This window comes from Emydura macquarii, unplaced genomic scaffold, assembly GCF_026122565.2.
Source record: "Emydura macquarii macquarii isolate MOO-44397 ecotype Brisbane River unplaced genomic scaffold, CSIRO-AGI_Emac_v2 contig_2768, whole genome shotgun sequence".
In the NCBI taxonomy this organism is placed as follows: domain Eukaryota; kingdom Metazoa; phylum Chordata; order Testudines; family Chelidae; genus Emydura; species Emydura macquarii.
In genome coordinates, this window is record NW_027132905.1 from 37,031,186 (window position 1) to 37,058,140 (window position 26,955).

Sequence of the window (26,955 nt, forward strand, 5' to 3'; positions counted from 1 at the left end):
TCTGATCAGACTACTCCTGTGATCCCAAAATCAAGAAGGCAGCTAGAAGAACTACACAGGATGGCTGACTGTTTAAAATTCTATCCCAAATAGCCCAACAAATCATGTCTCTGATACTTGGCATTCTAGTTTCTTCCACCCTTTCATCTAGATTGTGTTTATAACAGATTATATCTCTAAGTACATGTTCAGCTTTGTACAAGACTGCTCAGTTTTTCTGGTAAATTCCCAGTGCAAACTAACGGCGTGAGGTCCTGGGTGGATCTTCTTTAGTGCGGTGGGAAAGCAACTTCAAATTAGGTTTAATTGAGGGGGAGGGGAACCCTGAAATGTTTAAAGACAACTCAGACTTTCTGCCGCATCCGTGCTCGGACATGCTCCTGTGAGATTTCCAGCCCGGAAGTATCCATGCTTTGTGATGCTCCTTCAGACCTTCACTCTACTTTGCCCATCATTCTGACAAAGTGATGCTGGCTTCTGCTGGCTCTCAGTTTTGGTAAGGCATTCCAGATGCCACAGTGATGGGCAGAGGTGAGATTATATGAGTGAATCCTGGCCATTTGTGTTATAAGAGATGGCGGAGCAGAAGCTCAGCTGCAGCATCCCTTGGGCATTGATCGCTATCTTCTGGCCAGGGTTCACCCTCAGTGCTGAGCTACAAAGCCACTGGCACCAATCTCTTTTGGTTTATCTGCATCTTGTGAGAGCCACAGGCTTGAATTACTACTTCCTTTGCCGCATATAAACCCCAAATTAGTATTTACCTTCCAAATCGTGTTCTAAATATCAGAGGCTCATGGAAACTGTCATTTTCCTCCCCTGCCCAAGGATGTGGCTGAGAAAGTAAGCATCTTACATGTTTCCATTGCTAATCCCTGGCCCGATGCCACCTCCGCTCACCACCACCGACCGGCGTGGATTCAGCAGCAACAGTGGCTCCAAGCAATGGGCAAACTCAGCCCTGTACTCGGTGTTTATCTGCATGGGGCCAAGAGGAGACACATTAGAACATCTGGGAGGCAGACATACCCTACCCAGCTGGACTCTGTTCCGTCAGTGACTATTCTCTTGCTCAGCTACCGTAAAATGTAGTGGGCTCCAATGTAAAGAGAGACAGAGCAGCCCCGTACCTAGCCAGTGTAGGGCACTATGTTCTCTCTGAGAACCAGCCCATTCTATCCTTTGCTCACCTGGGGGAGGAGTTTTCTCCATGCAAGGAAAAATGAAACATACTTTGGGAACAGGAAACAACCATCAATTCTAACGTGCTTTCTGCCCTCTTGGCTTGTAACTTGGGCAGTGATTTTGCTGCCAGGCTGTTTGTGTAAGATAATGGGCATACTGAAAGCACTGTGGGCTTGTGGCGGCATGGAGTTGGGGACGCAGCAGCAGTAACTCTGGTATCTTGGACATTTGGAGGTGATCTGGAGGCAGGTGCAGGGCAGGACAGGACAGGACCCCAAAACCGACATGAGAAGGTTGTATTTAAAATTCCAGAATGTGGGACCCACGAGACAACAGAGCCTGTGAGTTGGGAGGAAAGGATTTACCTTGCTCGTCTGGGTGGGTCTCAAGCGATGTGGAAGTTTGACTATTTTCTGCAGCCTCTCCATCAGTTGCTGAAATTAATCAGAGTATTCTGTGTTACAGCTTTCAGCTCCGCTCAGCTCTGTACCCTTTTGGCACAGTCCTGGACACGCTTCCCAATACTGGCTTAGCTTTCAGACGTGCCGAGAGCCTACATCTTCCTGTGTGCACCCAAGAGCACTTGTGAAGTTACAAGGCTGATGGTGAAGGGCTTTTTGCTCAGCTCTGCCAAAGGTCTTTGGGGGGTAAGTAAACATTCGTGGGCATTGGTGTAGTGACAGGTGCACGTGTCTGCGCTTCTGAGTCTCTCTGGCCTGCAAGCATGGCACAGACAGGTGCTGGCACCTGACTTTGCTGAAATCCCCCCATTTCAGTATTTCTGCTTCCTGACTCATCTGACACCAAAGTATGAACCAGTGAGCCAAGAGCTTTCCCACCTCAGGGGTCAGTGTGAATTTGGGGCAAAAAGCTGGGTAATTTCTTTACTCAGCTCACCCATCCCTTGCTTCCTGATGAGACACATGGCTCTGGACCTACCTGGTGCTTGTGGAGCCCAGCTGCTAGTGTGTGTTCTGGTCTCGGAAAGTACTTACGTATCCTAAATCCAAGAATTCGGCTTTGTTCGCAGAGCTCAAAAAAGCAGAACAGGTGACCAGATGGACCTAGACATAATGACAAGCAACAGTGCTACTAATTGCACCCGCTGCAGCCTTCCCCAAGCATGTGAGGGCTTGGGCGCCTGAAGATGGTCTGTTCTCACTCATGGAAGAATTCCCGTTCCAGGCATAAGCAATAAGTGCTAGCCCAGCAGATGTCACAGCTGAAGAGACAGTGAGGAGCCAGGAAGGGCCAGATGGAAAATCCTCAGAAAACAAAAGCCCTATGTGCAACAGAGCCATCCTTCCTCTCGGAATGACACTACACAGAATCAGGTACTCAGAGGGACATGTCCCATCAGATACTGAACACTTGCCATTCATTGACGTGAGTGGGTCCAATCCTGCCCCGCTGAAGTCACAGGAGTGTAACTGGGCCCAATGGTAGCTACAGCTGCTCAGCACCTCTCAGCTTTTGGCTCAGTTCCCCTGCTCCATTGTCACTGCTTGTTTTCTGGGAAAACCCTTTCCAGGAGCGAAGCAGTCTGTGAACTCATGGCCTTGCCAACAGACTACCAACCTCCCAGCATGGAGACACATGAAGGTTTCTAACAATTCTGGTCTTACCCTACTTGAGACCTACTGCAGAACAGCAGGCAAACATGATTGCAGTTCTAAGGCCACGCAACCAGTTCTTCGAATAGATAGCAGTTTTCTTTTCCTGGGGAACATCATGGAGCTGCTAGATAGCGGAGTTGCTGCACTGTTTCAAAGGGCCAAAGAATCCTATGTATTGACCTAACTCATCCATAATTCCTCTGTAAACAAGTAATCAGCCATGAGAGTAGCAGTACAGCGAGATGACAGGATACCTGGGCCTTGAAGGTAACTGAAAGGGCTACCTGGGATGATGCGTATGTTGCAGGTATAACATAGCTTGGCGTGCAGTTCAGAAAGTTATACAGGGACTGTGCAAGTGCTTACCTGCAGGGTGGGCAGCAGGGATGCCAGGTGGGAGAGCTGCTCCTTAAACGCCTTTTCCTTCTCTTCATACTGACTGGAAGTTACAGGAGAAAAAGACCATTTCATTTCAGCTCGGAGACCTGACTGAGCTGGACTGCAGACCAGAGTTTAACTGGAAGGACTGGAGCAATTGATACATTATTATTATTACTGGGGAAAAAAAAACTTCTGGTAAGGTTCACACCTCAGCTAGTGGCTGAGTGGGAAGGGAACCAAATAGTATTTTACCAGAAAATACCCTAGATCACTAGGTAATTACACGTAGCCAAGCTCAGGATCATTATTATGTAACCTGGGCTGTGGATTAGAAGTCCTGTAATAAGGTATGGTGCTGGCTAGTACACTGCACTTGCCATGTTGTTTAATGGTCTAGACACTGACGAAGAGGTTAGCACTCTGAAATATGATGTTACTCATTTTTATTAATATTAAAATATTTTACAGGTCATAAGGAAATTCCTGTTCCAGGCAAATATTTTTTCAAGTTCAAACTGGGATCCAAATCACTGCAGTCGGAGGTAAGAGCTATGTCCAAATCAACTAATGTGCAACTAGCTTGACCAGAATTGGGGTGTCATTATCCCCTCTGCTGGGGGAGCTGCCTTTGCTGAGGCTTGGTCCTCAAAATGGATCTGCTGAAATGTTGTAAAAATATTTATCAAAAAGAAGAGATGTGGAGAGGGTAAAACCTGTAACTTCTCCCTTCCCAACTATTAAACAGTTGCAGGAGTTACCATGTCCCTGTCTTGTATCAGAGCGCAGGGGCAAGGGTCTGTTGTGCAGCTGACACCAACTGCCATCATGCAGTCCAAGGTGCATTCAGGAGAGCTGGCCTGGATGAAGGGGCAGGAGCGTGACTCTGCAGGTGGGACTAGAGGTGCTCACTAGTATTAGCTACTGCAACGTCTATGTGAGTAGTCACTACTAAAAATACTGACACTAGAGGGCGCCTTGCTCTCTCAGCTATAGACAAGATCAGTAATGCGGCTGCAGATGCTGACAGATGGCTCTTTGAATGTCTTGGAGATGAACAACAGCTCTCTTAACAACAGCTTATTGAAGATTATCACAGTGGACTCGATCCTGCCCCCACTCAGTGCAATCGAAGTTCTTACCACTGAGTGGAAAGGGACAGGGTGGGTTGCGGACTTCAAATTGCAAATGCATCAGCTCCTTTGCCTCACACACATGCCAGTTCAGGTTCCAGCCTTTTTCTGAAAGCAGAGCTGCAGTATAGAGGAATTACTCCACTCTGTTCCAGATGATAGGAATCAAGACATCAGCTGTGCCAGGGAATTGGCAGGCATGTGAAGGAGGAGTTGACACATTTGCATTTAACAGAGAATCTGTTGCTCTTCCCTCTGCATGTGGCTTCTTCTATTACCGAGTTGGGATATTGGGTTTTTTGCGGAAGCCTTTTATAGTTCTGCTTTAAAACATAGCTGTCTCTTCAGTCAGTTACATAGTCCATCCCAATAGTAATACAACATGAATGTGTTAAACCACTGAGTCCTGGGCTGGCCTTACCTCTGAACAGCTTTCAGAAGCATCTTTTTTCTTTCTGCTAGTTTCTCCTGCAAAAGGTAGAGATGATCAAACATTCTCATAGCTAGAGGCTGCACTTTACAAGTCCTGATGCTGAAATCAAAGAATCTCCCGCTCTTGGTTCTAAAGGCTTTGCTGTGCTTTTACCCGTGTGCACTCACCAATGAAATGAGGTATGTCCCAGCTTCTGCCTGGAAAACCAGACTGGAAGAAGCTGATTCTCCTCTCCCTTATGCCACTGTCAATCAGGGGTAACTCTGCTGACATCAGCAGTGATACCAGTGTGAATGAGAGGAGAATCAGGCCCAGAGCTGGAGAATTTCTTTCAGATTGCATCTGCTGATTTGGCGAAAATCTGAGGCTTTGGATTTCTCCTTATGTGGGTGCATTGTTAGTGTTGTAACACTCGGAAGCTCTGCTCTGTAATTAACCTCATCGCTGTCTGGGCAGCCCAACAGAGAAGTTTCAGCCAGTGGCCATGCCAAGCCACTCCATACCTGCATGCTACTAAAGAGCGAGTTGATGGATGTCTTCTCCTCATCTGCACTGTTGCGCACCTCCTCAATCATGGCTTTGAGGAGGACAATGGCCTCTCGCGTGGACGTCTGGAGCTCTTTCACGGCCTAAATAGGGAAGCAGCACAGACAGCGTGTGACAACTGGAGAGTCCAGTTGCAAGCGAGGCAGGAAAGCTGAATGACTGATGCAGGACATGTCCTGGGCCTGGGCACTGTCCATTCACCACAGCAATGACATTTTACTGAAGCAATATTTACTCCAATACTGATGACAGCGGGAGCAGCCGTCCCAGTGCCATTACCTCGACGCAATAATTTTGATGATAAACATCAACAGACTAAAACTCAGAATGTATCTCACAAACGCTACCCACCATCACAGCCTGGTCGAGCTTCTCACAGCCTTGTATATACGCAGTCTCGATGTCAATGCAGTGGGCTCGGCTTTCTCTGGAAGAGGTAGAGACCTGGGAATTAGGATCCTCAGCATGGATCCTGCACAACCTACAAACTGCTCTTCCTCATCTGCTTTAGTCTGACCAACCAGGGCTACTGATGGGTGCCAGTTAACAATGAGCCTCTGCAGGAAAAGACTTGAATCCGGGTCTCTTGCAGCAGTGTGGGAGCGATGACTGTGTCCCCTCTGCCCATCTATTGGCTGGCTGATTTTAAAAAGTGAGCACGCAGTGCAGGGCTCACAGATCATATGCTGATTGCTGAGTGTCACCCCAAAGCAGAATGCCTCTCTGCTGTGACTTTCCTGGCTCCCCACTGGACACTCTTGTTACTCTGACCGCTGCTCTAGGCCCCCCTTCCCATCACTTTCTTAGACCGGTTGATGATGCTGGTTTCAGCCTGTTTATGTAATGCGGCTGCTGCTTGGACTTTTCACCCCCCCCCCCTTTTTTTTAAAACTTCCCCTAGGCCCAGCAACCGCTATTGTCTTAGAGCAGCTCTAACTCCAAACTCGGGGGCTCACTGCTCAAGTTGAGAAGTTCTACTGGTCTCTCTCATGCCACTCCTATTAAGTGCTGATGTTCCCTGTATCCATGACACTGTCTATTAATGTTATCCCATTGCTGGGCATCCCAACCTCCAGCTCTTTGAGACTTCATCCACCCTGTGGTTGGAACTCTGATGCAGTAGCCATGTCTAATAGTCATCTGTGCAAACGCTCAGGCTCAGGCCTGGTCTACTCTAGCACTTATGCTGGCAAAACTTTTGTTGCTCAGGAGTGTGAAAAAACCCCTCCCCCGAGCGGCATAAGCGCTTGTGTGGACGGCGCTCCGTCAGCAGGAGACGCTATCCCACCAACGTAGCTCCCAGCGCTTGTTTAGGTGATTTTATTATGTTGGTGGGAGAGCTCTGTCCCGTCGATATAATGCGGCTACACAAGTGCTCTTACAGCAGCACAGCTGTATCGATACAGCTGTGACACTGTAAGTTTTAAGTGTCGACTAGCCCTTAACAACAGTGTCCTCACTGTAGCACCTAAGTGCCACTGTAGCAGGTCTCCTCTCCCAGGCGGTTTTCCTGCACCTGCAGCCTCTGTGGAACATAATGTCCCAGGCGCAGGGAAGAGTTGGAAAAGCTAGAACCACAAGGGATGAGTGCAGGCGAAGGCTGCCCCATCTGTAAAGGGCTGGGTCCCGAGGCAGCTCTGCTACTTACATCTGCATGTCCCGGAAACAGTTAATGCACAGCATGGATTTTTTCTCTGTTGAAAACATGATGTAAGGTTCCTCGTGAAGAGCTGGAACAAACAAATTCATTCCCGAGTTAAACAAACTCCCTAAAGATAGCGCAGCTCAGGATCTAGGGCATCGCCAGCCTTCCTGTGTGGCTAGGGGAGAGGATCTGCAATAGGTGAGCTGGATCCATCCCTCTGAGGCTGGAGACGTCACTTCCTACCAAGTTTCTGAGGAGCTCTGACTCTGTGAGAACTCAGCCGCCTGACCAATAAATGATGCATCCCAGGTCCAGTCTTGCTGCCTGCTCTGCTCAGGCGACACCGCTTCGACGTACAAGCTCTCCCCATGTGGTCTGGCTGGTGAGGTCCACCAGACAAAGGTGCATGCAGCTTACTGCTCAAAAGACACGACCCTTATATGCGCATCTTGCAAGTAGCTGTTCATGGGAACCAGCCACCTTCTGTGTTTACACCCGAGTCCTTTGTACAGTAGGTGCAATCTGTGCCCTTTATACAGTTGTGCGGTTCTTTAGCTAGGCCCACTGTTGCTTCACGTAGAAGCTGGTTAGTAACTGCCTTTGTTTACTAGCTTCACCTTCACCATGCGGGTGGGGGGAGGATAATGAGCAGATAATGTGCACCATGCTGGGGGGGAGTGCCTGTTATTGTGCTTTGCACCCTGCACGGGACAGTAATTGTAATGCACAGTTCCAGGTTGATGGTTGCAACTCAGAGAGGAGAGAGCCTTGATTCAGCTGGGAAAGTGATGCTGATAGGCCAATGCGCTCCCTGGGCAAACCCTTGCCTGTGTGTAATTGCTCAGGGAGGATGGGATGTACTCACAGCATTTCTTGTGGATGTCTTTAGTGCGCTTAGTCAAGGAGACAATCTCGTGGCGAGAGAACATCTTGGCTTTGTGGGTCTCTTCGCGGCACTTGCTACAAAGGGGTTGGTTACAGGTGTTGCAGAAATACATGGTGTCCATTTCCTGTTGGCAAATGGAGAGCAAATCCCAATGAGGACTGAGTACCTGAGCTCTCATCAGTGCTATAAGAAATGTCTTTTCTCAGCTGACAGGGTATCTGTCTTGTCTCTGAGCCAGAAGCTGTTCCGGGGCCAGGTGCAGGGGCCAGGATGAAGAGGGCAGGTGTCAACTTTAGCACTTAGGGAGTGTCACAGTCCTGGCCACAAGACTCCCCTGCAGGATGCTTACTAGGGACAACCATGCTGGACTCAGGTACTAAGCCTCCCTTGATCTGCACAGGGCCCGGGCACTGTCTGGCTTTGGCTTCTCTGGCCCACTTCCTGGGCACAGGCCCTGTCTGTTGTGTTACCCCTTTACAGACCTGTGACTTCATAGGCCAGCTGCTTCAACACACGCTTTCTTAGCGCTCCACCTTGTGGGCACGGCGGGTTACTGTCTCCCTGGCCAGGGACACGGGACAGAGAAGCACATAACACACGGACTTTGCAAAGGTTTCTAACACCATTACTCTTCACTTTGGACAGCACACGAGATTCACACATCTAGGTAAAACCCCTAAAACAGCTACATGCCGTCCCTGCCTCAACGTCCACCCCACACTTGAGCATTCCTTGGGGTTTGGCAGGAGTCCTCTAGGATGTCTGCTAGGATCCCCCTCCTGCACATGGCGGCTGCGTTGAATCATGGAGTCTCTCTCCCTCTCCTGCAGCCAGCTTCCTTCTGCTGTCATCCCCTGCCCCTCAACTGGCTTGTGAGACTCTGCCTTTTATAGCTTCCAGTCCCCTTTGTCAGGTGACCCCAATCAGCCTTGCCAAGGGATCTAAGTCCCCCACCAAGTGACCTGCTGGCTTAGTTACCAGCTCACCTGGGCAGACTGATTCTTTCGGGGAGTAGCCAGCTTTTTGTCCTATGATACTTCCATTTGAATAGAAGATCATCAAGGTTTAATGACCCTCCGTGGTTAGCCCTGTATCACTGCCCCTTGGAATTTCAGTCCAAGATGGAGGTAAAAGGACAGCAGAGAAAGCCCAGCCCATACTTGCGATGACAGTGGAGTGTGTAGTTTGAGATAGATACACACACACAGAGTTGTACATAGACAGATTCCTCAAACGGTCACATCGGGATATTTGCATTTCACTCAGCAGTGCATCCCCAAATCCTTTGTTGGTGTTGGTACAGGTACAGGGGGAATGTGAGCACACCCGAGGAGCAGGAGAGGGAGCATTAAGAGTGGGAAGAACAGAACAAACGAAAGGAAAGGTGAAATCAGAGCGTCTGCGACCCCCACTCTGAAATCCAAGGGCTGCTAATCCCTCTGAGCACAGGATGGCAGGTCAGTGACAGCGTGCAGCTGAGCGCTACCACAGCTGAGGCCAATGGAGATAAACAAGCCCAGGCCTAAGTCTGCCTATCTGGAGTCCGGAAATGGGAGGTGGGAGCAAACTTGAGGGGATGGTTCAGTTAGGCCCCTCGCTCCTCACCTGGCCGTTTCTTTTCCATCTGCCGCAGGTCCCTGTGCTGGAGGAAGAGGGGATTCTCCCCAGGCAGCTGGCCTGCTGCCAGCTGCAGCAGAGACTGCACCGCAGCTCTGACACTGCAGCACATGCTCAGAGAAACAAAGCAGGCAGCCAAAATCCAGCACTGAGACCTCAATGCAGCAGCAAGAGGGCAGGGGCGGGCAAGTGGGGAGGGTCATGGCCACAAGGGCACAGAGAGTCTGGGAAAGAGACAGACCGTAGGGTTGCTTTTCCCTACCAGTACCAGCGTTCCTAGTGGGCTGGCGAATGTCCTTGGAGTAACCTTTGAAAACAGGAATCTCCTTGAACCTCTTTGCTATATCAGCCACACATTTTGTTATCTAGCTCTGACGTGCCGTGGTCTCTAAGGGGAGCGCTGTGATGACAGAGCTGCCGCAGGTGGGGAAACGAATTTCCATTCATTCCAGAACAACTAAGTACTTGGTTCTGCCCCTTGTGAGTTCTGGTGCCATTTATCCCTCGTTGCTACGTGTGTTTCTGAGGAGCTGCAGTATCTACACACACTTTATGTAGCTTAAATTACAAGCAGGAATGTTTCTTAAGTATAGGGAGCAAATGCCACATGGCAGGCTGGCTGCACCCAGCACGGGAAACCTCACCAGCAGGGTGACTGCCCGGGGCTCTGAAGCTGGGAGCTAGTAAAAAACCTGGACCAAAAGGGGTGAGTGTTTTCTGAGTGCAGCCATGTTTTCCTGACCTGGCAAAATGTGTCGACCAGACCAGTTCCCCCTTGACTCGTTCATTTTGGTTCCATGCAAACAGAAAGCACCAAGGGATGGATGGAGGGAATGAAAGAGAACCTCTCTCTGCTCTAGCCCATTAGCTTATGATGAGCATGTGCCTAGATGGGTAACCTCTAAGCATAGCTCTGTCTTCCCAGAAAGTGCAGGGCAAGTGCGTGTGTTCTCTCTTTGCCTAATCCTTTGTCAGTGCCTTTTGGACGTGTGTTTTTGTCTGACTTGTGAAGGGGACTGGGATAATTTAAAAAGCCGTTCATTTCCAGCTCCCTGCTGTGATCTGGTGCAGGTCAGGAATGCCAGCTGCTGAGTCTGGAAGCAGGAGGGAGTCTCTGTACACTTCTGAGCCAACAGGCATCCCATAAAACACTACTGCCATGACTGGCACCAATTGGCCCCCTTGTCAGCAGTCTCAACAGAGAGGCCAAGGACTGAATGGTCGATTGGAACCAAACTATCCTCTCATCCACAGCAGGGCTAAGGATATTGGCAGGATGGTACAGGACCCTTTACATAAGCACATAAGAACGGCCAGAATGGGTCAGACCAATGACCCATCTAGCCCAGGATCCTGTCTTCCCACAGTGGCCAGTGCCAGTTGCTTCAGAGGGAATGAACATAGGAGGGCAATTATTAAGTGATCCATCCCCTGTCATCCGGTCCCAGCTTCTGGCAGTCAGAGGGCCAGGACACGCAGAGCATGGTTTTGTATCCCTGATGGTCTTGGCTAATAGCCATTGCTGGAACTATCCTCCATGAACTTAGCTAATTCTTTTTTTGGATCCAGTTGCAGCTTTGGCCTTCACAACATCCCCTGGCAATGAGTTCCACAGGTTGACTGTGCATTGTATGAAGTGGTACTTCCTTTTGTTTGTTTTAAACCTGCAAAAAGTCCCAGTCTTCTTAATCTCTCCTCATATAGAAGCTGTTCCATACACCTCATCATTTTTGTTACCCTTCTTGATACCTTTTCCAATTCTAATACATCTTTTTTTGAGATGGGGCGACCAGATCTGCAGGCAGTATTCAAGATGTTGGCCTATCATGGATTTATAAAGAGGCGATACACTATTTTCTGTCTTATTATTTATCCCTTTCCTAATGATTCCCAACATCCTGTTAGCCTGGAAGCACTTTGGGCAGAGACTATGTACTCCTTTGCCTTCTACAATGTGCCAGGCACAGCTGTGGTGCTGGAGACTTGGTGCTGGTGTCTTACCTGTTTCTTGCACTCCTGGTCGCAGTTTGCGCACTGAACGTCCTCCTCACAGTCTGCAGAGCTATCCACCAGGAACTTCAGGAGCCGGTCTACAGGCGGAAGCCCATTGTTTCCTTTCACTATGGACTGATGACTGAAGAGGACAAAACAGACAGGGTCACCCATGAGCCCTGGAAATGGCAAGCAAATACTTCTCTACATTCAAACAACCTAATGTTAAAGGAAAATAACTCTTGGGCCTGGAGTGAGCCGGCAGTTTTTTTGCTAGAGGACACATGATAAAAAACAAAGGACTTTGCTACCTGTGAGGAAATTTTTCAGTAGTAATAATAAATACAATATCTTGCATTTCTACCACTGAACTGCAGCCACTTCTGGGAGATACCATGGTAGCTGGTTAACAACACACAGCAACACTAACACAATAGTGTAAGGAGAAGGAGTGGCGAAAGATTCACTATACATCCAAACCTGGAAAGGCAATTTAGGTCAACAAAAAAATAATTCTCCAAATAAGTGGAAATGGGGCCGAGATACCAGGATGGTGCCCCTACTCTTATGAAAAGATACCATGCGATCTTCAATGACCACAGATATAAAGCAAACTGCAATGCAATCACACAGGATCAGACTTTTTTCCCCTTGTGTACCTGGAATTTCTGGACATAAACTGCACAGTTTTCCATAACACAGTTTGGTTCAGATCTTTGTGTTTTCATCACAGCTAAATGTGTATCTTGCCACTTGCTCTAAGAGCATTTCCTATTTGCTGCAAATATTTTCATTAAGCTACAGCATTTAACAATCTTAATTCTATGCCATGTTTGAGTCCTAGCTGTTCCCATAGAGAGCATGCTGAACTCTCTTAAGGTTTGTCAAAATCTCTACACACTATAGTAGTCTGTTAGGAGAGTGGTGAAGCTCTGGAATAGGTTAGCTAGGGAGGTGGTGGAATCTCTCCATCCTTAAAGGTTTTTAAGGCCCGGCTTGACAAAGCCCTGGCTGGCATGATTTAGTTGGGGTTAATCCTGCTTTGAGCAGGGGGTTGGTCTAGATGAGCTTCTGAGGTCCCTTCCAACCCTCATCTTCTCTGATTCTATGCTACATTAGCAGTATCCCACACATTCTGCTTGGCTCCTAGGAGTTTATGGTGTGGAACGTGCTGGGAGTGGCCATTTAATGTTAGCTTTTGCAAATAATCATCCTGAGCGCCAGTGGCTTTCTAATCAAAACTTAGTGTTATTCATTCCATAGACTGCTGCAAGGGTAATTTCAGTCCTGGAATAGCCAGGGTTGATGAATTCTAGGGGTGTGAAATCCTAGTATGTTGCCCCTTTGAGCGCAAATATGAAAATACCAATTTTTAAATTCAGTTTGCCCATTATTTTATTATCTGCGTTTGGCTCTATCCACTAGCTGTGATAGGAATATTGACTTCTGGCCAGGCGCACTACTCATTTCTTCAATGGTTATGTGTTCATTTAATTTTCACGTCTTGTGACATTTGTTTAGCACTGGCCATTGCTGCCTAGATTCCCTTAGCTACTGCTAACTTCTAATTGCAGAGAGAAATGAGCAGACTAACTCTTACAGCTGAATAATCTCACATAGCAATAATAATCCATCATGGGAATATTATTAACAACAAAATAAACCATGCGACGATTCTTAAACCAATAGGCAGCAAGGCAGCAATAGGCAGGACCATGGAAGCTCCTCCCCTAACAACCCTCTAAACAGCTTTCCCAAAATAACAGTAAACAGAATTCCGAGAGGACAAAAATTGTCCAAAGCCAAAATCCCTGCATTAAAACACCTTCAGACAGCGCCTGAGTCCCCCACCCTACATATACAGAGTCTTTGTTGAAATCCTTAAAACAAAAGCACAGCATTAAAAGTAATCAAACAATATTAGTGAAATACTTCCAACTTGGGTGAAACGCATGATTAGTCTGAGTGAAAGATCAGAAAAGCTGTTTCAGAATTCAAGCCTCTTCTTTAAGGACCAGAGCTAATCTCACCTGGCACTGACAATGCTGGCTTGCTTTAGCAAAATTGTTAAAAAGGAAAAAATGAAGGATTCTCAATTAAGATACTAGCAATGCTGACCCTGAGAAATTTCACTCACAGTTAAGCTCAGACTGTACACAATTCCTGGCAAACTGCAGCTCACCATGAATGCTAGAGAAAGGAATCACCCTTACATATATTGATCCATTTCTTTTAAAAGCATCGTGGAAATCTTTACTGTAGCCACTTTGACACTTCCAGTAAAACCCAGGACCCAAACAGTATGACGACAGTGCAACCAGACACCAAACCACGGCCACTCCAGCCCCTTCTTGAGAGTGTGTCTCAAAATGCAGGTTCTCAGAGATGATAGGAACTTTGAAGTCTCGTCCCCTGGACAATGAGAATATTGAGTCAGATTGAAATGATGATTCACCCACCAGTCACCTGTGAGGGATTGGGTTTCATAGCTCAAGGCTGCATCTCTCTGTGCTGCAGCCCTGCCAGCAAACTAATCATGGAACTGAAGGTCTCACTGCAGCTGGCGGTGTTTCATCATTGTCCAGCTTTAATAAAACACGGCTACATTCTGGCTGAAGGGATGCACCAAGCATGCAGAGAATCAAAAAAGTAAGAGATAGAAAAGACCTATTAGCCCAGGAATGCCCTGTAGGGGCTTGTCTATTGTCTTTGTCTAGTAACATTCTGGCACAGCAAGGCTGGAGTTTATGGAGAGAGATGTATTGTACTAATACCAGCCAGAAAACTCATCTCCCAGGCGGGCAGTTTGGTACTCCTGCTGTAGGGCTGTGCTAGATACAGGGGCATCTCACTTTGCCAGCTGTGCTCTGCAGCTCTCCATTTACTGGGCATAATGCACTCAGAGAGTGATGCTGGTTTAAAATGAAATGGAGAATCTCATGAAAATTGCAGCAGAAATGTGCATGTGTATTAGATTACAGAGAGAGCTTGAGAGAGAGGAAGTGATCTAGTGAACCAGATGCCCTTGGACTCTGTGTATGAGTGAGGAGGGATGGGCTGAGGCCATGGCTGAAAACACTGGATGGGGAGGGTTTGTGTGTATGCAATGGCATTTGAATGAATATCTGAATCGATTCCCAGCCCCACTCCTCACTTATTGTTACGACAGGTCAGGAGTGAATTGGGAGAGTAGTAAAGCAGCACTAAGAGTTGCATCGTTCAGCCCCAGTCTCTGTCAAACCCCTAACAACAGGCAGTGACGAGGCAGTGTTTGTGAAGCTGAAAAGCATTCCGGCCACGACTTTGGTGAGTTTAACCAAGACAAGGGTCCTGCTGTGGTAATGCAGGTGACGTTCTTGTTGCCAGGGTTTGGCTGCTGTGCTCCTTGACAGAGGCTGTCAATCAAACATGCCTGTTGGGTTGTGGAGTACAGGGGAGTCGCTTCTCCAGGCCTGCTGTCTTGAGAGCCTTATGTAGCTGCCTGCATGAATGGCCAGGTCCTAATGTTCTCTCGAGAGGCCTGTGGTCTTCATCCTGCTGGGACATGTAGAGCTGGCTGGCTGGGAGTGCCCGGCTAGGCTGTAGTGTGTGACAGCTGGGGCACAGTTTACTGGGGTTTTACAGGCTGATCCTGTCTAGCAATTGCAGCCATAAGCATGAGAGTTTGGGTCTGTGTTGGAGTTTGCGGAAAGGGCAGTCAGCTAGCACACAAAAGGATACCATTAAAAATGGTCCAAAAAGACTGACTGCCCTGAGTAAAGGGGACGCTCTCTGCATGACAGCTTCATTGCATCCACAATTCTTCTTCCTTTGGCTACTTCTGTATAGAGACCAGACCTTGCCATTTCACCCTGGCTGATCCGCCATTTAACCTTGGTGCCAAAGCACTGACTCCCCAGTGCTGTTCTGATTAAGCAGTTGTCATTGCTGTTCACTGCCATGAGGCAAAATTGGCTCCCTGGGAGACATCTTTAGTAAAGAGAGCATCCCAAATAAGGTGCTTGCTGCTGACTGTGCAAAAGCTGCTAACCAGCCTTCTTCACCAATGAGCCAATAGTTTATGGTGTATATAATACATATGGTTCAGAGTTGGGGAGAGCACCGCAGCTTATAGCCAGGCCTGGAGAGAAGGACTATTTAAAAACAACCTAGAGCAGAACACACACAAGACTTTCTAGTGAGAAAAGTTAGAAAACAAGTAAGAAGAATGTGATCTAATGACAAATACCTGCTCTGCTCCGAATCACGGTGTCTGTTTGCTGTGCTGAAATATTAGACTGAATGTGATCAGGGAGGAAGTGCTAGCGCATTGAGGTGCCATTCATGCTGCCAACAGAATGAGAAATTGCCCTCTGCCTCTCTCCATCGTCTTGCCAGTCACTGTTACTGAGCCTGGCTGCGGAGCCAGGCACAAGGACCCTGTTCTTAAGAGGCAGTCAGCCAGGCAGAATACAACAGAACAGGTGAATCAGACGTGTATGGTATCAAAATCATGAAACAAAATCCTCCCAACAAGGCAGCTGTGGGGGATACCTGGGCAGCTAATTGTAGGTATGGAGCATGGAGTCTCAGAGTTACAGCTAGAGCCAAGGCTGCTGCATGACTTCAGAATCACTTCCCTGGGAGAGGCATCCTGACTGGAAAAGCTCCCCTTCTCCTTCTGCAAGCAAAGGCATCAGCACAGGCCCCTAGCCTATTCCCTCCTCATGCATCTGCCAATGGCAATGCTTCTGCTTTGGAGCTGGTATTGTCACCAGGAGCCAGGTTTCCACTGGTAATTGAGCAGCTAAAGATGCAGATAGGCACCTGCTGGGGTTTACAAAAGGGCCTAAGTGAGTTGGGCACTTAACTCCCATTACCTTCAATGAGCACAAGGCCCTTAACCTGTATCGGTGCTTTTGTGAACCCCACTAGGTGTTTTCCAGCATCCTCAGGTACCTAAAGACTTTAGGAAACCTAGCCCTAGCTTCCTAAGGTTGTGGGGAGCCCCTGGGTGAGCTCTGGGTGGGACCCAGGCTGAAGGGGGCTAATATTAGCAACACAAAAACACTGCAATGGACACCTTAAAATAATGACCATCACATTGATGGAAGGTTCCAGACGGGCAGCCCTGCTGCCTAAGGGCCTCTCTGTATACCCAATAGTGCATGGGCAGGGGGCCAGCACTAGCTTTCTTGCCAGAGTGCCTATACCCTGGCATAGCAGGACCACCTCTAGATGAGGCTCAATCACCTACTCACTCCTGTTCTCTTTGCTGAGACTGCAGACACAGGGACCAGTCAGTGCCTGCTGAGAGTAGCTGGTGCTATGGTGTGGCCCCACTAGGAAGCGGATTGAGACCCAACCCCTTGTTTTCCACAGATGTGTGTGTGTAAGGCCTTTGGGTTCTTTGCATTGGCACATTTGCTTCCAAGTTTAGAACGGACTTTCCCTAATAGTGTTAGTATTTAGCCAGTATTAGTGGGGAGTTTGCATGATGACAAACTAATTGGAAAGTACTGTTTTACTGCAGAAAATAATGAATGTTTACTGCAGCTGATGATCTGTTTTAATTAAAATATGTAATTCCTTTATTTTTTTATATAACCTCAGGCTTCATGCTAATGATATCTGAACCATCCCTTCAAAGCTCCTGAGATGCACATGACAAACAAAAGCCAGAGATGAATACCTAAAAATAATGTTTGTTTGGTCTCACTTGGCTCTGAGCAACAGTGCCCTTGAACTGCTTTAAGTAGCAACATATATATGATTTATGCCAAAAATGTACCCGTGCAATGGCTGTTGCTTTGATGTTTTCCTTTTGTTGAGTTTTTGGGTGGAAGGAGCAAATTTTAGACCGTTTAAATTTTTAATGTTAAACCATGGATAATTTGCCAGTTAAAAAAACAAAACAAAAACCAATTCCAAGCTGAACAGTTGCCTGAAGCAACTTCTGCACAATACCTGTGCCATCTCAAACACAGCATGAACATTTTTTAGCAGATGAAAGTGGAAGAGATGGAGCTTCTCTCTGCATGTAGTTGTCTTTAGTAGTTAAAGAGTGAAGAAGAGCGAGCAAAATTCTAAATCCTGGAGACAGAACAGTCTCTACCCAGAACTGTTCCAAAGATTTCCAGGAAGGGCCAGCACCTCTTTAAGATACAAAATTTTGAATAACAGTTAAAAAAATCCAGCACAGTTTCTTTTATGGTATTTTCTATTTTTTAAATTTAAAAATTAAACCCATAAGAGCAAAACAAACATATCTGGTGTCACCCAACTCTCTTCTTCCATAACTCAAACTGAGAGTGCCAGGAATAATTGTTTGGTAAGGGGAATTCACCTCTCTAGGGGCTCAGTCCTGCTAAGTACCAAAGATTGACTCCAGTGGGGCTATTCAAAAGCCTAGAGTTACTCACATGCTTAAGTGCTTTGCTTGATAGGGCCAGGAAGCTCAGCATCTTGGAAGATCAGGTCTTAGGGCTGCAGTGATTCTGCTTCTCTTCAGGGTGAGTGAAGCTTTGTCCAGTGCTATGAAATCTATCTTGTGCATACCATAAGAACAGCCATATGGGGTGAGACCAATGGTCCATCTAGCCCAGTATCCTGTCTTCCAACAGTGGCCAGTGCCAGGTGTTCAGAGGGAATGAATAGAACAGGTAATCATCAAGTGATCCATCGTGTGGCCATGTCCAACTTCTGGCAAACATAAAGCCCTGCCTATCCTGGCTAATAGCCATTCATGGACCTATCCTCCATGAACATATCTAGTTCTTCTTTGAACCTAGTTATAATCTTGGCCTTCACAACATCCACTGGCAAGAAGTTCCACAGGTTGACTGTGTGTTGTGTGAATAAATACTTCCTTTTGTTCATTTTAAACCTACTGCCTATTAATTTTATTTGGTGACCCCTAGTTTTTGTGTCATGAGAAGGAGTAGATAACACTGCCTTATTTACTTTCTCTGCACCAGTCATGATTTTATAGACCTCTATCATATCCACGTTTAGTCATCTCCTTTCCAAGCTGAAAAGTTCCAGTCTTATTAATCTCTCCTCATATGGAAGCTTTTCCATACCCCTAATCATTTTTGTTGCCCTTTTCTGTACCTTTTCCAATTCCAATATGTCTTTTTTGAGATGGGGTGATCAGATCTGCAGGCAGTATTCAAGATGCGGGCCTACCATGGATTTATAAAGAGGTGATACGCTATTTTCTGTTTTATTATCTATCCTTCTCGTAATGATTCCCAACATCCTGTTAGCTTTCTTGAGTGTCACTGCACATTGAGTGGATGTTTTCAGAGAACTATCCACAATGACTCCAAGATCCCTTTCTTTAGTGGTAGCAACTAACTTAGACCCAATCATTTTATATATATAGCTGGGATTATGTTTTCCAGTGTGCATTACTTTGCATTTATTGACATTCAGTTTCATCTGCCATTTTGTTGCCCAGTCAACCAATTTTATGAGATCCTTTTGTAACTCTTCACAGTTTGCTTTAGACTTAACTATCTTAAGTAGTTCTGTATTCTTTGCAAATTTTGCTACCTCACTGTTTACCCCTTTTTCCAGGTCATTTATGAATATGTTGAACAGTACCAGTACTAGTACAGACCCCTGGGAGACACCACTCTTTACCTCTCTCCATTTCTGAAAACTGACCATTTATTCCTACACTTTGTTTCCTATCTTTTAATCAGTTACTGATCCAGGAGAGGACCTTCCCTCCTACCCATGACAGTTTACTTCCCTTAAGAGCTTTTGATAAGGGACCTTGTTAAAGGCTTTCTGAAAATATAAGTACACTATAGCCACTGAATCACCCATGTCCACATGCTTGATGACCCCCTCAAAGAATTCTAGTAGATTGGTGAGGCATTATTTTCTCTTTACAAAAACCATGTTGACTCTTCCCCAACAAATTGTATTCATCTATGTGTGTGTGTGTGACGGGGTGTGCTTACCTCGCACTAGGGACAAGGGAGTTAACCCTGCATTATGGGTGGTGGAAGTCCCACCCCTTAGATTGTGCTGAGCATGCTCCAACTCCTGTCTCCATGTAAAAGGGAGTAGCCCAACTCATTCGTGGCAGACTGCTGAGGAAGGAGGAGCCCTGCTGGAGGATCCTGCCATGGAACCAGCGCATCTGTGAATCAGGAGGATTAGAGACCCGGTGGACCTGCCTCACATCCCCAGGCAGTGATACTGACCCTGGCCGTCGGGCCATCCTGCTTCGCATCCCTGGGGCAGTGATACTGACTCTGGCCGTCATGTCTTATTGTCTTGCTTTCCCTGAGCAATCAGACCCCCAAAATGGGATTAAAGGGGACCTAACCCTCGACAGTCTGATAATTCTCTTTACTATAGTTTCAACCAGTTTGCCTGGTACTGAAGTTAGGCTTACCAGCCTGTAATTGCAGGGATCGCCTCTGCAGCTTTTTAAAAAGATTGGTATCACATTAGCTATCCTCCAGGTATCTGGTACAGAAGCTGATTTAAATGATAGGTTACATATCACAGTTGTTAGTTCTGCAATTTCACATTTGAATCCCTTCAGAACTCTTGGGTGAATACCCTGTGGTCCTGGTGACTTATTACGGTTTAATTTATCAGTTTGTTCCAAAACCTCCTCTAGTGACACCTCACTCTGTTCCTCAGATTTGTCACCTAAAAAGAATGGCTCAGGTTTGGGAATCTCCCTCACATCCTCAGCCATGAAGAACAATGCAATGAATTCATTTAGTTTCTCTGCAATAGACTTATCTTCCCCGAGTGCTCCTTTTTAGTATCTTGATCATCCAATGGCCCCACGGGCTGTTTAGCAGGCTTCCTGCCTCTGATGTACTTAAGAAGTTTTTTGCTGTTACATTTTGAGTCTTTGGCTAGTTGTTCTTCAGATTCTTTTTTGGCCTTTCTTATATTTTTACACTTCACTTGCCAGAGTTTATGCTCCTTTCTGTTTTTGTCGGTAGGATTTAGCTTCCACAGACAGCCCCTCAACCTGAAGCAAATACTCACCAGCAACCATACGCCGTACAAAAAGTCCAACCCAGGAACCTATCCCTGCAACAAACCCCGTTGTCAGCTCTGCCCACACATCGATTCTAGTGACAACATCACTGGTCCTAACCACATCAATCACACCATAAAGGGCTCATTCACCTGCACATCCACTAATGTTATATATGCCATCATGTGCCAGCAATGCCCCTCTGCCATGTACATTGGCCAAACTGGACTATCACTATGCAAAAGGATAAATGGACACAAATCAGACATAAAAAATAATAACATCCATAAACCAGTGGGAGAACACTTCAATCTCCCAGGGCACACTGTCACTGACCTGAAAGTCACCGTACTTCTCCAAAAAAACTCTAAAAACAGACTTCAAAGAGAAACTGCTGAGTTAGAAATGATCTGCAAACTTGACACATTCAAACTGGGTTTAAACAGAGATTTGGAATGGCACTCTCATTGCAAGAGGTAATTGCTTTGCTCACCCATTCTCACCTGCTACTCAATGACTGTCATTAGCCCTCAAGTAACCGGCTTTCATCCACCTCTCCCATTGTTCTCTATGCACTTGTATATCTATGTTTCCTAATTACTGTATCATTCTACCTCTGCATCTGACGAAGTGAGCTGAGTCTCATGAAAGCTTATGCCTACAAAAATTAAATTTGTTAGTCTTTAAAGTGCCACAGAACTCTCGTTGTTTTTGCTGTATACAGACTAACACGGCTACCCCTCTGGAACTTTTTAAAGGATGTCTTTTTGCCTCTCACTGCTTCTTTTGCTTTGTTTAACCACAGTGGCACTTTTTGGGTCTGCTTACTATGTTCTTTATATGGGGGTATACATTTAAATTGAGCCTCTATGATGGTGGCTTGGAAAAGTTTCCATGCAGCTTGCAGGGATTTCATTTTTTGACACTGTACCTTTTAATTTCTGTTTAACTAACATCCTCATATTTGTGTAGTTCCCCTTTCTGAAATTAAAGGGTACCATGGTGGGCTGCTTTGGTGTCCATCCCCCTCCCCCCCCAGTGTGTTATGGTCACTTGTGTTATGGTCACTATTACCAAGTGGCTCAGCTATATTCACCTCCTAGACCAGATCCTGTGCTCTACTTATGACTAAATCAAGAATTGTCTCTCCTCTTGTGGGCTAACTGCTCCAAGAAGCAGTCATTTAAGGTGTCAAGAAACTTTATCTTTGCATCCCATTCTGACATGTACCCAGTCAATATGGGCATAGTTGAAATCCCCCATTATTACTGAGCTTTTTATTTTTATAGCCTCTAATCTCCGTGAGCATTTCACAGTCACTCTCATCATCCTGGTCAGGTGGTCGGCAGTATATCCCTAATGCTGTATTCTTGTTATTCAAGCATGGAATTAAAATCCATAGAGATGCTATGGCTCAGTTTGGTTCATTTAAGATTTTTATTTTGTTTGACTCTGCTTTTTTTCACATATAGTGCCACTCCCCCACCAGTACGACCTGTTCTGTCCTTCCGATATATTTTGTGCCCTGATATTACTGTGTCCCGTTGATTATCCTCATTCCATCAAGTTTCTGTGATGCCTTCATTTAACATGACGCACTCAAGTTCACCCATCTTCGTATTTAGACTTCTAGCACGTCTAGCCTGCCCTGGCAGTGGAGTGAGTTCTCCTGAATTCTTGTGGGCTATAAGTAGAACTTGTGTGTTCTGCAGCTGTTCACATCTGAAATCACTGTGATTAGTACCTCATATTTCACAGGCACAAAGGCAGCCTGACAACGAGGCACTCAAATGCTGTGGTGACAGGCCCTGTATAAGAGCAGAGCTAGATTTAACTTCTCCAGCTTTCCCTGGGCTTTATCAGTAGGCAACCTAACCCCCACTGTGCGCACACATTTTAGTCCATTAAGTCCAAGATCCAGAGAAAATTTTTCAAAAGTGCTTAAGTGACTTGAAGCCTAAATCTCAGTGAAAGTCAATGGGGCTCAAGCTCTTATGTAACGAAGGCGCTTTTGAAAGTTTTACCCTCATCGATGAGAGGAAGGATGGCCCAGTTCTTGGAATAAGATGAGTTCCCTGCTCTGCCACTGACTTCCTGTGTGACACTTAGTCTCTCTCTGCCTCAGTTTTCCATCTGTAAAATGGGGGTGATAGCCCTGCCCTGCCTCCCAGGGTTGCTGTGAGGATAACAACACTAAAGATAGCAAGTTGCCCAGATGTGATGATGATGGGGCCAGATAGGTACCCTGGACCTTTATTTTAATTCATTTTACAGAAATGGAATTGTTTTTAACTGCTTATAATTTAAAAACCAATAGCTGTGAATATAGAAAAGTGCTTTTCAGGCTGTGGCCTAGACACACAATTTGTAAACAGACAGGTATTGCTTGAAGTTTTTCCCTTGCTGATTTAAAAAAAAAAAAAAAGATTCATGGGATTTATTTTAATCTTTGTAATTTGTGTTCATTTAAAAAGAGCAGTCATCAATGAAAAGCTCATGAGATGCCCATCAAAACTCCATTTCCCTTATGTAGAAACTATACAGAGAGATCTGTATACATTAAAGGTGAAATCTAATAAGTTACGACTTTAACCTCCTCCAATGCTTTGTGGACAGTTCTAGATACACATTCCAGAGCACAGCTCAGATTCAGTTCTGCCTCTACCAGCCCTCCATTAAGACTCGAATGTCTTTGGCAACTACAATCAGTCTGATACAGATCATCCTATTTACTAGAATAAATGACAGTCATCTGCCCTGCTATTCTCATTCCTTTTTTGGATTACAAAGTCCTGCCCAGTGTTGTCAATTCATGCCTGTGAGGTGAAAGTAGATTCCCTGATCATTAGAGTGTACTACAGAAAAGCAGAGGTGTATTGTAGCATTCCAAGTCCAACAGTAAAATTTCCACCATGTTTGTTATTTGTAGTGTATTTGTGAGTAGTTGAGGCATTGAAGTTTCATGTAAATGAGCTTCGTTTTTATAGAATGGAATTATTTATAGAATGGAATCCAAATTATAATTGGATGTTATTGTTACTAATATGGTGACAGAAATGATCTTCCTTCTCAAACAGAACTGTCCAGATTAGAGCTGAAAGCACTGACACTCCACATTTATAGTATGGTTTAGTAACAAGGAGAGAACTGCATTATTCTCAGCTAAAAATTGATGAAAAGTATCAGTATGTACGGATATGGCAACCTATAGAAGAACCCACAGAGACAGTACTTAAATAATTCCTTGCTTCACTTATATTAATATGAGACTCTTCAAAGGAATAAAAATTAAATGAAAACACAACAAAGTAGCATATACAATACTGAAGATATGCAATATGCTCCAGAAAACCCCAAAGACACATTCTTTAGCATATTGTATACATCCCTACAAGCACAATTCTCAGAAACACACAGTTTAGCACATTAATACTAGATTAAAATGTAAAATGTAACCTTTTTTTTTTTTTTTTGCTCTAACTACACCATACAGTTTGATTCAGGGTGGGATTATAACTGGAAGGGGGAAAAAGGGGTTACATTTGGTTACCTCCCCTCTAACTCCCTGAAGGACCTGGCCTGCCCTGGGTGAATGAGGGCTGAATTTGGTCTTTAGTGAGCACACTAATCGTTTTTGTTCCAAAGTCAGTTTGGCCTAGAGCCCAACACAAATTTGTTTCCCAGTAGTGGGGCTGAGCTGCACAGCAGCTTTCACTGAAGCCTGAAGAGATAAAAGGAGCAGGTGCCAAACGCAAAGACTGTAAATGCTGACACAAGGCTGGTCCTGGGCTTGAGAAGTCTCACTGCTACATCCTTTCTCTGAGAGCCAGCCAAAGCATAGAGATGCTTCTGTGCTCCCCCTTGGGTCTGTATGCACTAATGACCGCCACCAAGGCCCATTGAAGTTAATGGAAGACTCCACGTGGCCTCCATTGTCTCTGGAGCAGGCTTTAACAGCCTGTCATCTTAGAGGTGGTCTGTGCACAAGTTAGCCCCAAAATATCACCATTGGTTTAATTCCCACTTTTCATTCAGCTTGTGTGTGACCACTCTTAGTCTGGATTCTGAGTGTCTTTGTTCAGTGTAGTTTGTCAATAAGGAATCCATTTAAATTAAAGCTAAAGAAGATGCTTTAATTCCACAAAAAGTGTCTACACACAGACTGGCCCTGAAATAACAGAGGGTGGAAGTGAAAACCAATTAGGCTATTTCAGTGCTGATTCATGTGTAGCCCAGCCCACATCCTCACCAAGCTGTCAGAACAGCTATTAGTTTGGGGTCTGAACCAGCTCTCAGGGAAGAGAATGGAATGACTCCCATTGACCCTTGGAGAGTCCCATTAAAGGAAGACTGCCACATTGCAACAGACTCAACTAGATCAAGGTTAGCACCATCTTCATTTCAGCTGTGTTCCCTACTCCCGTATCAGGCTTTGAACACATTAACAACACACACAAACCAATTTCAATAACGTATCACAACAGGGCACCGAGCCAGACCTTCAGCCCAGAGAGCAAAGGAGAAAAAATGCCACTATTTCTTGTTGGGCTGCATTTTCAGACTTGCATGCCTAGTTCTGCACGTGGCTTGCTGCACTAGGTATTTGTTTGCTGATGGGTAGAGCTGAGCTCTCTAACTCAGACCTCCATGTGTGAAATGCATGCTCTGTCTTTTTGTCAGCATGCTCTGCGCCTATGTTTCTGTGGGGCTCTGCTACAGAGCCTGGACACCTGGCTAGACCCGGGATAGCTTTTGCTGGTAAATCAACATCTTTCTTTCTGTGTTACGGGTAGTAGCTGCTTTGAGATTCTTACCCACAGAGAGGGCATGTGAGGCGGCTGGCTATAGCTCGGCCTCGCAGACAGCTGGCACAGAAGTTGTGGTAACAGTCTAGGAGGCAGGGATGCTCGTACTGTTCATGGCACAGGAAGCATACCAGCGGGTGGCAGTTGGCATTATCCAGGTCACAGAGGTTTTCCAAAGGGGAGAAAATCCCACCGGACATCTGGAGGAAAACCGAACAGAAAGGACAATATTACAGAAATGCAGGCTAAGCAACGGGATGAAAAATCTCCTGGCTATGGGACACATGGCACAATTTAAAAAAGCTATTCTGATGAGTCACAAGACAGGAGCCTTCACCTTGGAGGATGCTACACGCTAGACAGATCAGAAGTCTGATGGCCATTGATAGCGTATGAGTGTAGGGGAGCTGCATGAGCGGATGGCCACCAGTTGCATGCGAGGGCTAGAACAGCTGCAGGAAGAAAAGCGTCAGAGAAGGGGTGGCAGTCAGACATAATTTGGCTGCAGATCTATTTTTGCTGGTGTGAAGGGCAGTTCTGGTCACCTGACCCAATCTGCTTGTCTCTCATTGTGCGTAGGACTGGTGTGATCCAATCACATGCATTTGGGCAGGGCCAGGCCTCCTGACTGCAAGCAACTGATTAATTTACTATGAAGTTAGAGCTGGCAAGACAGCCAGATGGAGCCCCTCTCCCTTAAAGCTCTCTCAAATGCAGGAGCTCCAGGGGGAGCTGTGTCCAGCCTTCCACAAGGTGAAAGGATGGGTTGGCCCAGGTCAGGGCCTCTGAGAAAGAAGACAAGAGGGGGAGACTGGTTCCCCCTAGGAAACAATACAGTCTGAGTGAAATCTCTCATCTTCCCTACTGTCCGCTCCAATGCATCTTCTCCGCGGCTTCTTGTACCCTCCTCCCCACCCTCTCCCTCCTCCTCCTCCCCCCATACTTAGCTCTGTATCTTCTTTCACCCTGCCCTTGAGCCTGCAACAGCCTTCCACTTTCCATGCATCAAGTACCCTCCCTCTCTGTCCCCAGATCCCTCTTTCAAACAAACCCTCACTTCCCCAAATTGCCCTTCTATCTCCGTCTGCCTTCTCACACTCTAGCTGTTGACCTGTGAATCCCTCTCTCTGAGATTCCACAGTAAGCTCTTGGGGGCAGAACACTGGGCCTTCCACTGTATATACAAGTAAAGCCCAGTCCTCTCTCTTTATTGTTTAAAGAGCCGGAAAGGAGGGCTGCTGCAGGAAGGGCTGGCTGAAACACTGCAGAGCACAGTTGCGGTAGCTGTGAGCTGCTGCCGAATGCCACCATTTCCTTGAGCATTTAAGAGTTAAACTACATCATGATCAGAAATAGCTCACAAAGTCAAAGAATGGGTGGCACATTTGACCCACAGAACTGACTTCATGCCAGGCTCTCTGCAGCCCACTGAGGACACTGTGTGCTTTGTAAGAACAAATGGAAATTAACATTGTGTTTCAATAACAATATTTAAGTTCAGAGTCAGAAACCACAGTGAGTTTGAAAATCATTTCTGAATTGTCCCCTTCAGGGGGTTCCAAACTGTGTGATCAGAGGAGGAGGAATTTTTAGATGTTTCTTTTTTTTTTTAAATGTAAGAGTTGTGTTGGAAACGAAACCTGCACATTTACAAGATCCAGTGTAGTTCGGTAATAAGTAAACTAACATTCCGTATGGGCTTTGCAAACAGCCAGAGAGTA

General features: G+C 46.1%; 2 protein-coding genes across 2 annotated transcripts in view; one reads left to right on the forward strand and one right to left on the reverse strand.

The window, feature by feature from the left end:
• RPL22 (ribosomal protein L22) overlaps positions 1–26,955 on the forward strand; it is a 382,415-nt gene that overhangs the window by 337,447 nt on the left and 18,013 nt on the right. The window lies entirely within an intron of this gene.
• RNF207 (ring finger protein 207) overlaps positions 1–26,955 on the reverse strand; it is a 40,564-nt gene that overhangs the window by 12,268 nt on the left and 1,341 nt on the right. The window contains 11 exon segments of the mRNA XM_067567068.1: positions 857–978; positions 1,551–1,619; positions 2,181–2,249; positions 3,168–3,240; positions 4,734–4,780; positions 5,249–5,374; positions 5,643–5,718; positions 6,940–7,021; positions 7,802–7,946; positions 11,441–11,573; positions 25,244–25,434. Coding sequence (XP_067423169.1) covers positions 857–978; positions 1,551–1,619; positions 2,181–2,249; positions 3,168–3,240; positions 4,734–4,780; positions 5,249–5,374; positions 5,643–5,718; positions 6,940–7,021; positions 7,802–7,946; positions 11,441–11,573; positions 25,244–25,434 — 1,133 coding nt within the window.